This window comes from Mustela erminea, chromosome 16 (assembly GCF_009829155.1).
Source record: "Mustela erminea isolate mMusErm1 chromosome 16, mMusErm1.Pri, whole genome shotgun sequence".
Classification (NCBI taxonomy): Eukaryota; Metazoa; Chordata; class Mammalia; order Carnivora; family Mustelidae; genus Mustela; species Mustela erminea.
In genome coordinates this window covers 18,730,668-18,743,790 of record NC_045629.1, presented here as the reverse complement: position 1 = coordinate 18,743,790, position 13,123 = coordinate 18,730,668, and the positions used below count along the sequence as shown (strand labels likewise).

Sequence of the window (13,123 nt, the reverse complement as noted above, 5' to 3'; positions counted from 1 at the left end):
TGCAAACAACACTGTGCTACAGAGGTCATTAAGCCTTTGGCTAGGACACCTTAGCTGTAGAGACCTAAAGAAGCCAGAAAGCTGGGAAGTAAAGCCTGGCAGCAGCTTGATGGAAGTGGTTCTTCTTCATCCTCTTTTACAAATCTGATACAAGCTAACGGATTCTTCCTTTCCGATGTATTCCCAGATAAAAACTGAGAGAGAAATTCAGGTGACTCACTCTTAGAACTCATCCCTAAATCTCTAGGTTCTCTGTGCTCTAAGGGGGAGGGAATTCTTAGCATGTCTAGGTCATCAAGTCTAACTGAGGTGAACAGACAAGGATCCAGAGCAGATATTCTAAGCCAAGGACATAGCTAGTCTGGTAAGCTACAAACAGCAGAGCACAGACAGAATGTGAGATCCTTCAATTTGAGATCCCCAATAAGAGATCCCTCAATAAGGGAAATTCTTCTACAGAGGAAGAAGAATGCTAGCATTTGTATTTATGTAATATAAAAAACGTCAACAAATTCTTACACGTAACCCCAGAAGAACAGGCTTTGGAATAAAACTAAGGTTTGAATGCTGGCTATGAAGTTTGCTAGCTCTAATTTTTTATATAAACTACACTATCTCTGTGAGCTTGTTTCCACTTCTTTAGGTAAGAATACTACCACCTACCTGTTAAGGTTGTTGTGAGGATCTCATGTGTTAATACATAAAATTCCCAGAATCTGACATGTAGATGGTGCTCTGTAAATGACGGCAAATGTTCTTTTCTTGACGTTAAAGATATTTTATGAATGCCCTTTTGGCGCATGGCTAGTACTGACAGGAATAATACTGCATTGCTTATGTTAAGAGTGAAGGAGGGCTTGGTCTTTGAAGAGCCTGAGCTCAAATTCTAGTTCTTTAAACTCTGGGGAAGTTAGTCAACCTTTTCTGCACCTAAGTTAATGCATCTGTAATATGTGGAAAAGAGCAGCACTATTTCACAGAATTGATATCAGGGTTAAATAAAAGGATACAAGTACTAAAAACAAAGTATGAGAACATTCACATTATCATACTTTTTCTGATCTCTGTTAAGTGGAAAATGGTAACCTGTTAGAATCTGTCAGTCAATTTGAACATCTTTTCATATATTTAAAAGCCATCTGTATTTATTTTTCTGTTACTGCATATTTTGTGTATTTTGTCCATATTTTTACTGATCATTGGTCTTTTTCTCATTGACTTGTAAGAATGCTTTTAGTGTTTAAAAATCTTCCCCAGTTTGTTATTTGAAGTGGGGTTTTTTTTTTTTTCCCTTTCTTACCATGTAGATATTTCTAAATTTAATGTGGCCAAATTTACCAATTTCTTCTGTGGCTTCTCAGTTGTGGATCTTGCTTTAAAAAATTTAGTTAATTAGTCATAAAAGAGTGGGGATTCAAATAGAGGTACTGACTGTGAAGTCAACATTATTTCCATTTTCAGTACTGCTTAGGAGTACCTAACTCTTTAATGCCTGATGACATATTTATTTGAGGATAACTAAACTCAGTAAGACTTTCAATTTAAAAAGAAAACTATAATAATTCTTAAAGGGACGCCTGGGTGGCTCAGTGGTTAAGTGTCTGCCTTCTGCTCAGATTGATCCCAGGGTCCTGGGATTGAGCCCTGCATCGGGCTCCCTGGTTGGCAGGAAGCCTGTTTCTCCCCCTCCCATTTCCCCTACTTGGGTTCCCTCTCTCACTGTGTGTCTCTCTGTCAAATAAATTTAAAAAAAAAAAAAAAAAATCTTAAAAAAAAAAGGAAGAATTCCTAAAGGTCCTAAGTTCCTAATGCAAATTCTAGAAATTAGGGACAGAAATTATCCTTAATGGAGTCACTCACTTCTGGATAAGCTATATGAAATAAGGCAATCTACAAGTATTATTATATTAATAGGTGTAAATGTCTCACCTATTAAATACTAGTAGCCACAAGCTATGCACTGAAACAAATCTTTAACAAAATGAGTAGACTAAATAATATTTTCCTAAAACGATTTCCTTATTCTGTACTAATTTACTAAAAAAGTATGTCATGAATTCCACAGCACCAAAACACTTAAAGTAAAAGAAAAAAAAAATTCACCCATGATCCCACAACCCCAAATCAATCCTGGTTTCTATTATATTCTCTTCTAGTCCTTAACTGTTATTTTTACTGCTATAATAATACATCACAAAAATTGCCATGTTTTTTATGTGATAATATAAAGATTGCCATGTTTTTATTTAACATTATAAGGATTTTCTAAGTACCTGCTCATTTTTACATTTACTGTTATTACCATTCACTTAACAAGAAAGGGCAATTGAGTATAAGAAAGCATGGATAGAACAGTGACTGTGCAATGAGGCATAGATTTGAATCCTTGCTCTGCTACTTTTTAATCCAGCTATGTGGCATCTCTGACTTCCCATTTCTTCATTTATAAAACATACATAATAAGAAGGATAGTAATGGTAGCAACTTGGTAGCATGAGGAATAAATTACATATTATAATGCATAAAAGTATATATGCCTATAGATATAGCTTTCAATAGTTCATAATATCATTAGCCTATTGATGATTATTAAACATTTCCCAACTGTTATGTATTTGTTTCCCCAAATTTCCAATATTGTTAATGCTGTAAACAAATCTTTGATGAAGCTTTCCTCTTTAAAAAAGAAAAAAAAAAAAAAAAAGACTTTAGGTAAAAGATTTTAGGTAAAGTGTTTCCATCAGTTGATTTAATAAGTCAAGCTAATATGAGCACTTTATTTTCCAAAAAGGTATCTAACAATTTACATTACCATTAATAATGTTTGCTTGTGTCTGATCTCATATCAATCTAGAAAAATATGTGTATTAATGTTACTTAAAATATTTGCTGATTTATAGGCACGAGACACCTCAGTTATTCTAATTTGCATCTTTTTTTAATCTAACAAGCTCATCCCTTTCTTATACATGCTCCAAAGAAACACTTCATAATTACTATCCTAAAAGATACTCTTACCAATGTAATATAACTACAGTTTTACTGGTCATCCTGACGTTATCAGTGTACCAGACGACTCTGAGAGACACATTTTTCAGATATTTAGGTACTGATTCAATTTCATTCACATTAGATTTTGAGATCTATTGCTAAGATTATGATTAGCTATAGTTCTACATTTCACTATATTAGAAAATAATATTTGAATATATTCTTACCACATTAGGATTAAATGGTGGTGGAATCCTCTTTTGCACAAGATCAGTCCAGCTGAGTGATTCAAAAAAAGGATGATTCTGAATTTCAAGCTAAAATGTTAAAGAAATACATATAGTTTTTACTAATGTTGAAAAATGTAATTAAGGACTCACTGAATAATTATATGAAGCCAAACCACTACCACTTTGTCCCTCAATAATTTTTTTTAGGTAAGTACTTATGGTATTCACGTGGTAAGACAGTGTAGTGGGGAGACTATCACCAGAGCAGACATGAAAGATAGTTACTCAGAATGACCAACCTAAGTTATATCCCTTCATAGGCATGATTTCTTTGTAGGTAAAATGGAGTTAATATTTCTGTCCTAGATATTTCACATGCTATTTTAAGGACTGGTAGAAAATATGGACATAAAAGAGGTATGAAAAGAATAAGGCACAAGGCGCCTTGGGGGCACAGTCGGTTAAGCATCCAGCTCTTGGTTTCGGCTCAAGTTGTAATCTCACGGTCATGGAATCAAGTCCCATGTTGGGCTCTGCACTTAGCATGGAATCTACTTAAGGCTCTCGCTTTCTCTCTCTCTCGCTGTGTCCCTCCTCTCTGCGCTCTCTCTCTCTCAAATAAATATATCAATCTTCAAAAAAAAAAAAAAAGGACTACATAAGCACAAAGAACTGTAATTACTATCTGAATAGGAGAGGTAAAAGAGAAGTTAGGTAAAAGATAAAAGAGTTTTTGGGGCGCCTGGGTGGCTCAATGGGTTAAAGCCTATGCCTTCAGCTCGGGTCATGATCCCAGGGTCCTAGGATCAAGCACTGCATGGGGTTCTCTGCTCAGTGGGGAGCCTGCTTCCTCCTCTCTCTCTCTGCCTGCCTCTCTGCCTACTTGTGATCTCTGTCTGTCAAATAAATAAATAAAATCTTCAAAAAAAAGATAAAAGTTTTTTACACACTGGGGCAGAGGTAAAGATCAAACTGATAAGTTTCTGTACCAAAAAAAAAAAATCCATTCCGAGTTAATATTACCAAAAGCTCACAGAGTATTGATTCCAGTTATTTTCCCTGCCAGGTAACACAGGAGTGTATAAAGTAGGATCCAACCTAGTTTGGTGGGCTTAAAAAGACATTTTGGGGCGCCTGGGTGGCTCAGTGGGTTAGGCCGCTGCCTTTGGCTCAGGTCATGATCTCAGGGTCCTGGGATAGAGTCCCGCATCCGGCTCTCTGCTCAGCAGGGAGCCTGCTTCCCTCTCTCACTCTGTCTCTGCCTGCCTCTCTGCTACTTGTGATCTCTGTCTGTCAAATGAATAAATAAAATCTTTAAAAAAAAATAAAAAGACTTTTTGGAGATGAAGTAATGTTTGATTGGAGGTCTCAAAGTTGAGTAAAAATTAGTCATATAAAAAATGAGGGAGAGAACATTCCAGGCAGAATAAGAAGGTCCTGAGGGGGCAAGAGGGTTATTTTGGTCAAGAAGATGAGCCAAATATTGTTGTAGTACAGGGAAGAATTGGGACGATCACACAAGGGGAAGCCTACAAGGCAAACAGGCCATATCATATTGGGTCTACATTAATAATTTTTTATTTTATTCTAGGATTGTGAGAAGTCATGAGGGAGTTTCAGGAACGTCCCAGATATGGAGAATTTTTGGTTTGTTTTTTTAAGACCACTCTGACTGTCACAGGGAAATGGACTGGAAAGCCATGAGCAGATTAAGGAAAAATAACTAGTGTTGTGGCCAAACACAAGCTGAAAATGGTAGGGGTGCCTGGCTGGCTCAGTGGGTGGAGCCGTCACTCTTGATTTCAGGCTTGTGGGTTTGGGCCCCACGTTGGATACAGAAATTACCTGAAAAGAGAATCTTAAAAAAAAAAAAAAAAAAGTTGAAAATGGTAGAAAAAGAATAGTCACAGTAGGAGTAAAAAAGTGTGAGGATGAGGGAAAGATTTAGGAAGTAAATACAATAGGATCTGGCTGCCCACTGAATATGGAAGTAAGGAAGAAAGAGGAGTCAAGAATGACTCAGATTTCAGACCTGACGCACACAAAAAGAAAATGGCAGAAGTTCAATTTGGAACATGCGATGTTTGAGGTTCTCTGCAGAAATCCAAAGGGTGGTGTTGAACAGGCAGATATCCCATTAGTCCCAAGTTCAGAAGAGAGGTCTGGATTGGAGTGATGAACACGTGAAATGAAGACATACAGATAACCAAAGCCACTGGGCTAACTAAGACTGTCCAGGAACAGAGCACAGAAGAAGGAAGAGGGTTTAGGACAACCACAAGAAACCACAACACTTAACCATCAGGTTGAATAAAGGATCTTACACAGAACATATGGAAGAAGGCCCAGAAATACAGAAAGGAAAGCATGAGATGACTGCGGGATCTTGTGGAAGCCTATGTCACAAGAGTACCGGAAGTTTATTTTTATTTTTTTTAAGATTTTACTTATTTGTCAGAGAGAGAGAGGTGGGAGGGGACTAGCAGGGGAGTCGCAGGCAGACGGAGAAGCCAACTCCCCCACTGAGCAAGGAGCCCAATGTGGCACTTGATCCCAGGACCCTGGGATCATGACCTGAGCTAAAGGCAGACGCTTAGCTGACTGAGGCACCCACGTGCCCCTGATTCAGCAATTTTAGTAGCTATTTTTGGTAAATGGAGAAATGAGAAGAGACTGGGAAATTAAAAATGAGTACAGAAACTTTTAGCAAGTTTGGCTGTGAAGGGAAAAAGTATTACCTGGCAGGAGAGCATGGTTGAAGGGTTTTGATTTAAAAAGCAAGAGACTTGGGGCGCCTGGGTGGCTCAGTGGGTTAAAGCCTCTGCCTTTGGCTCAGGTCATGATCCCAGGGTCCTGGGATGGAGCCCTGCGTAGGGCTCTCTGCTCAGCGGGGAGCCTGCTTCCCTTCCCTCTCTCTGCCCGCCTCTCTGCCTTGTGATCTCTGTCAAATAAATAAATAAAATCTTAAAAATAAAAAAAGAAGAAGCAAGAGACTTGATAATGTTTAATTATCGACTGGAAGGACCCCTCACAGAAGGAAGTAGTTATCTGTGTGGAAAAAAGACATACACAGGGTTCCCTGTGAGGAGTCAGGATCCAGTGCAGAGGTGGAAACTGGCCTTTTCCACTACATTAGAAAGAAGGAAACGTCAGCGAGCAGGGGCATGTGGGTCTGCAAATCTGACAGTGAATTTGTTTGACTGAGTTTGTTCTGCTCTGCTGATTTCTGTTTTCCCTATAATTCAGAAGGCAAGATCATCTGCTAAAAGTGAATAAGGAGAAAAGGAGTCTGGAAATTTGCAGAACATCTGAAATAGTTAATACAGAGAGGAGGAGAAGCAGCTAGAGAAACACAAGAGCATCACCAGGCAGTGGTGAAGCACAGGGGAGACTAGTCACTGGAACTTCGCAGTGCTTCCAGTATGCCCAGTGCTGCCAACCTTCTTCAGCACTATTCAGCAGCCCAGAAGATAAGAACTAGATTCAGCCAGGGTTGGGATTTCTGCCAGTGATATGCATAAAAGGACCAGCGGTGAGAAGGTGTAAAGCATTAACAAGACTGAATGAAACAATGGACTATGGAATGAATCCAAGCTAGATGGAAAACTGTTGACAGAGCAACCTACTGAACTGGGGAGTGTGGGAGGGACATAGCAGTACATACAAATTTGTTATTCAAGTGCAAGTTCACAACTGATAAACAGCCCCTAAGAATGTGAGAAATTTATTTTTTAAGACTTTATTTATTTGGGGGCACCGGGGTGGCTCAGTGGGTTAAGCCTCTGCCTTGGCTCAGGTCATGATCCTAGGGTCCTGGAATTAAGCCCTGCATTGGGCTCTCTGCTCAGCAGGGAGCCTGCTTCCTCCTCTCTCTCTGCCTGCCTGTCTGCCTACTTGTAATCTCTGTCTGTCAAATAAATAAATAAATAAATCTTAAGATTTTATTTATTTGTCAGAGAGAGTACAAGCAGGTGGAGAGGCAGGCAGAGGGAGAAGCAAATGCCTTGCTGAGCAAAGAGCCCAATGTGAGACTCGACCCTAGGAACCTGGGATCATGACCTAAGTCAAAAGCAGCTGCTTAACCGACTGAGCAACCCAGGTGTCCTGAATTTGTGATAAATTTAAATGAATTTAAAAGTTCATATTCCGGGGCACATGGGTGGCTCAGTGGGTTAGGGCCTCTGCCTTCGGCTCGGGTCATGATCTCAGGGTCCTGGGATTGAGCCCCGCATCGGGCTCTCTGCTCAGCTGGGAGCCCGCTTTCCCCTCTGTCTCTGCCTGCCTCTCTGCCTCCTTGTGATCTCTGTCTGTCAAGTAAATAAATAAAATCTTTAAGAAAAAAAAAAAGTTCATATTCCCAAAAGGTCATGAATTTACTTATACAAGACCATAACACCAGTAGCTACACAAGTCATTTAATTACCCTAATTTTTAAAAAGATTTTTTATTTTTAAGTAATTGCTCCACCCATTGTGGTGCTCAAACCTATAACCCTGAGATCAAGACTCCATTTATTCACTGCACACTCCATTCACTGACTGAGCCAGCCAGGTGCCCCTAATTGCCCTGATTTGTTAAAGAAAAACAAACAAAGAAACCTATAGTTTCTATAATTACCTCAGGGAGGTGTCACCAAATTCTCAGAATAAAAGTTATTAGGCAAAAGGCATTACCTCATGCAGACAGGAGGCACTCAATAAATTCTTAAGTAAAATGATTTAAAAGTTTAAGTAACCAAAAAAATGTATGCCACACATTTTTTTTAAAAGGGAGGAAAATTCTTATAAATGAAAAATAAGTTAACAGGGTGTGAAAATAGGATGGGAGGGATGAAGAGGAGAGGCTCAAACTGTTCTGAAGATCAAATGGAAAGCCTATCTAAGTGCTTCAAACCCATAAACACTGGTGGAGAACTGCTGGGACAAGCATGCTTCCTTCCCATGGTGCTATTTAAGGGCTGTATACGTCCCAGTAAATGCCACATAAAATAAGAATTTATCTTAAAATAAGCTTTAAATAAAGCAGGTGCTGGGAAGAATGTACATACAAAGTCTTCTTTGGCACCAAGTCGATTTTGCCTGTCTTTTTCTAGGAGTTCTTCCAGAATGGACCAGGCTGTGAGGCTCACTCCTGGCCTCAAACTCAGGGGCTTGTGAAGAATATTGTCATACATTTCAGCAACATCTCGGCAATAAAAAGGAGGCTGGTGGGGAGAAAAAAAAGAAAATAGAATTAGGGTTAATTAAGCTATGCGGAAATGGGGTTGAAAGAGTTGGATTTGGCCTTGCTCTACAGGGATCAGTGTGGGTCTGGACAGATCTAGAATGCACAGGCCTTGTGGGCACGTGTACATCTGTAGGGTGGTCTCCCAGCTGAAGAGGGTGTAGAACCCAGCACATGTGGAGCCCAATATGCGTTTGCTGAATGTTCAAGACCACCCTGCAGATAGGTGTAAACTGTGTAAAACTTGTAATAGTATCCGTTTTAGAGAAAAGCGCCAATCTCATTAGCAGCATAAGGAAAGAATGACTCCACTCAGAGATTCAACATAGATCAAATATTAAAGTTTCTTGAGACTTGGAAATAAATGAATTAAAACAGAGATTTCCAGTAGAGATGAAGACCTGAAGAAGTGCTCCTTCCTATGTGCTTGTGGTGATGACAGCATTATGGGTGCACGCTGCAGAATTACAATTCTATTGTTACAGCCTGAAGACCTGTACAGCTTCAACATGAGGAGTAGCCCATTAACCATCAAGTTAACTTTTACACCAAAAATATATATATATATTTTTTAAAATATGGAACGCTTCACGAATTTGCGTGTCATCCTTGCGCAGGGGCCATGCTAATCTTCTCTGTATCGTCCCAATTTTAGTATATGTGCTGCCGAAGCGAGCACCAAAAATAATTTTTAATGTTAAGGCAGCTATATAGCTTGTTACTTTCTTTTTTACAGAAAGAAAAATGTTTTTACTTTTTAAAATTGAAACTTTATTTTTAAAAAGTTAATATAAGTATCATTACTGAAGTATATGTTTCAAATGTTCCCTTTTGAATCATCTGCATTTTACATACAATGACAGTATTTTCCACTTTCATAGTTCTCTGAAGAAATTTAAAAGATTCAAAAAATATCAGGACAGCAAATACCTAGCATTTAAAGAAAGGAAAGTATCCAGGTGTTCCAAGTCAACAGCATTACCAGAAAACGAGATCTTTTAATAAGCAACGGCAAAGAAGAGACAGTGTTGGTTGTCATAGGAATCTATCATTCAAAGTTAGCACTGTAAGACAAATGCACTAACACGCACCTCATCTTTTGGATTTCACTGAGAGCTCCCCAGTTTTCGGGGGAATTCCCACATAAAACAAAAAGTGAAAGAAAAAACCGAGCTCCAGGTCAGGTCTCTGCTGATGGTAATATTTAGCTTAGTGTGGGCAGCAGCATGGGTGATAAGCACAAGGTCTCCAGCATGGGGCTGCTGGACACTCATGAAATCACCAAAAAAACTTTAGAAACTGCTCTAAATACCTCAAAAAGTGTAAAGAAAAATATATATTGTTCCTACAAAAATATGTAAACTAACTAAAGTCCTAAATTGCTTGCTTTTGGTTGTAATGATATATTTTATTTATTTTTATTTTAGTAATCTCTACACCCAACATGTGGCTTAAAGTCAAGAGACCAAGATCAAGAGTCGCATGTCCCTCCAACTGATCCAGCCAGGTGTCCCTGGTTGGAATATTAATTAATATAGTGAATAACTTTACACATGTTAATCAGAAGCACTGGTTAGCCTTATGTGTCAATTAATAAAAACTGGGGTAAATGATTTCATAGTGAACATTTTTTTTTTCAATAAAATCTAGACATGTTTGCAGTAAAAGGAATAGAGGGTTTCCAACAGCAGAAAAAGTAGAGCACCAGTATTAATCCTATAAAAATAAAACACAAGGCAACCAAAAGATATGATCTTCTAATAAATACAAAAATCTTTTTCTTCTATCTTTTTGAAACTGGGTAGAATGATGGGGTAAACTGTATCAAAGTGAATAATATTAATGTTATAGCTAATGTCTATTTCTAAAAAATGCAAGTAGGATGGGAATACCGGATTAGTCTAAGTAGTGATTCGTATGAAAGAGAAATAATTAATAATAATTAAAAGATTAGTAACAAAGGAAAAGTTTTTCCTTTTGTGTATATTCCTAATGTGATTTTGGATGCATTTAACCAGGTTACTAATACTCCATCAATGTTATCTAAGAGTCCCTGGGATTAATAAAAAAGAGAGACAACTTAAAACAATGAAAATATATTGAAATAATAATGAAAGAGCAGAAATACATACCAATCCATACAGCATTTCATAGAGAACAGCACCGAGGCACCACCAATCTACAGTATTGTCATAGGGCTGTTTTCGGATTACTTCAGGAGCAAGGTACTATGGAAAACATTAAATATTAGAGCAACTCAATAAATAACTCATGATAAAATTTAGGAATAATTAAGAAATTTAACAAATTTAAGATGCTACTATGATGCTAAAAACATTATCTAGATTTTTAATTCATTGGGTATTCAATCACTTCCTCCCAACAGATGGGATACAATTAGGGTGAACAGAAGAGGAAAACAAATGCAGAAATCTGTAACACAATGTTAAACTAGGTATTGGGCTGGGGGGCAGGGAGAGTCTTTCACAAGATCAATTTATTTTAGAAATTCCTCTGGTCATCATTTATAATTGTTTCTCTTAAAGAATTAAAGAAATTCTTTCTTTTCTTTCTTTAAGAAATTCTTTTAAAGAAAGAATTTTTAATAAGGAAATAATCCATTTTTCTCTTCAGAAAAAGGAAAAAGAACTGTTATTAGAGAATTATAAGAGTAATTACTATTAATTACTAAAGTAATTACTATAATTACTACCTAATTCTCTAACATATTATTTAGAAAAGTTGTGTAAATTATTAGATGGCTATGCACATTTTATTTGTAAAACATTTAAACATCATATTTCACACATGGTGAATTTGAATTTGAGATTTCTAAAATATATGTTTTTTCTTCCTATATGAAATAAGGAAATAATTCTTCTTAGGCTTTTTCAAAAAAAAAATGTGATCCAGGGCCACCTGGGTGGCTCAGTCGTTAAGCATCTGCCTTCTGCTTGGGTCATGATCCCAGGTCCTGAGATCAAGCCCCATGTCAGGCTCCTGCTTCTCCCTCTCCCACTTTCCCTGCTTGTGTGTTCTCTCTCTCTAATAAATAAATAAATAATCCTTTAAAAAAATGTGATCCAAAAAATGGGAAAATATATTGAAAGGGTTTAGCAATTTCTGATTACATTTGGATTTAGATGACCAAAAAACTTGTGTTTCCTCTCTAAAAACTACAGGACTTAAAAGATTTTTATAACTGTACAATCAATATACATCTGAGATAGTCCAAGATGACAGAGGAGTAGGAGACCTTAATTTCATCTGGCCCCAGGAATTCAGCTAGGTATCAAATCATTCTGAACACTGGCCAACTCAACTAGAGATCTACGAAAAAGAATAGCTGCAATTCTATAAATAGAAAAGTGACCACTTTCTGCAAAGTAGGAAGGACTGAGAATTGAATTCAAAGCAATATATGGGAAGATAAACCACGGGTTAATTCTGCACAGGCAAAGACACCTGAGAACCACTGCAATAGGCTCCCCAGAAGATTACCAAGAACATCTGGCTAAGAACACGTTTATCAATCACACAGAACTGCAAAACTCCAGGGCTATGGGAAAATGGTATATAGAATTCATGTTTTCCCCCCCATGATTCTTTAAGCTCTCAATTTTAATTTTTTCCTCTTTCCACCAATTTTTTTTTAATCAACTTCTTAAAAATCTTTTTTAACTTTCATTTTTGCACTTATATTCTATTTTTTTGTATTTCATTTTGTATTTTATATTTAATTTTATTTTTGTGTGTATATACATATTTTTTTCTTTCTTTACAGTTTTGTGATTCAGTTTCTTCTAATAGACCAAAATATACCCAGAGTCTAGTATATTGCTCTATTTCCTTCACTTGTTTAATTATATTTTTTTCTTCTTTCTGTTTGTTACAGTCTTTTTAAATTTTTGTCTTCACAGTTACATTCTAGCTTTTCAATGCATTTAATTTTTGTGTGTGTGTAATATAACTTTTTCTCTCTTCCCAATTTTGGGATGTAGATTCTTCTAACAAACAAACCAAAATACTCTCAGGATATAGTGTACTGCTCTGTTCCATTCACCTGTTTATATTCTATTTTTTTTTGTCTTTTAATTTTCATTTTTACGTACCATTCTATCTTCTCAATATATTTAAATTTATTTTTGTACATATATGTTTTTCTTTCTTCACAATTTTGGTATCAGTTTTCTAATAAACAGACTAAAATACACACAGGATCCAGTGGATTGGTCTGTTCTGTTCACCTGGTTGACTATTTTCTCTCTTCTTTTAAATTTTAATTTTTTTCACCCCGGTTTCAGCATTCTTCTGATTTGTTTGGGGTTGTTATTGCCACTTTAGTATTTTGTTTTCTTGTTCATCTATTCTTCTCTGGACAGAATGACAAGACAGAAAAACTCACCTCTACAAAGAGAACAAGAGGCAGTACTGATGGCCAGAAACCTAATCAGTGTGGATATAAGTTAGATTTTGGAATTAGAGTTCAGGATAATGATTATAAAGATACTAGCTGTACTGGAAAAAGGCATGGAAAATACTAGAGAATCCCTTTCTGGAGAAATAAAAGAACTAAAATCTAATAAAGTCAAGATAAAAAAGGCTATTAATGAGATGTAATAAAAAATGGAGGCTCTAACTGCTAGGATAAATGAGGCAGAAGAGAGAATTAGTGATAT

The 13,123-nt window shown here is 36.9% G+C and overlaps 1 protein-coding gene and 1 non-coding gene across 6 annotated transcripts in view; both read right to left on the bottom strand.

The window, feature by feature from the left end:
- Window positions 1–13,123, bottom strand: part of SGK3 (serum/glucocorticoid regulated kinase family member 3) — a 145,477-nt gene that overhangs the window by 2,542 nt on the left and 129,812 nt on the right. For 4 of the 5 annotated variants that reach the window (XM_032315597.1, XM_032315596.1, XM_032315600.1 and 1 more), the window contains 3 exons: window positions 10,577–10,672; window positions 8,269–8,424; window positions 3,219–3,308 (listed from right to left, as the gene is read on the bottom strand). In XM_032315597.1, the coding sequence (XP_032171488.1) occupies window positions 3,219–3,308; window positions 8,269–8,424; window positions 10,577–10,672 (342 nt within the window). The remainder of the gene's footprint in view (window positions 1–3,218; window positions 3,309–8,268; window positions 8,425–10,576; window positions 10,673–13,123) is intronic. The other variant, XM_032315598.1, reaches the window with a different exon arrangement.
- LOC116575647 lies at window positions 9,017–9,123 on the bottom strand. Its single transcript, XR_004279886.1, has one exon. It is a non-coding gene; the product is annotated as a U6 spliceosomal RNA (small nuclear RNA).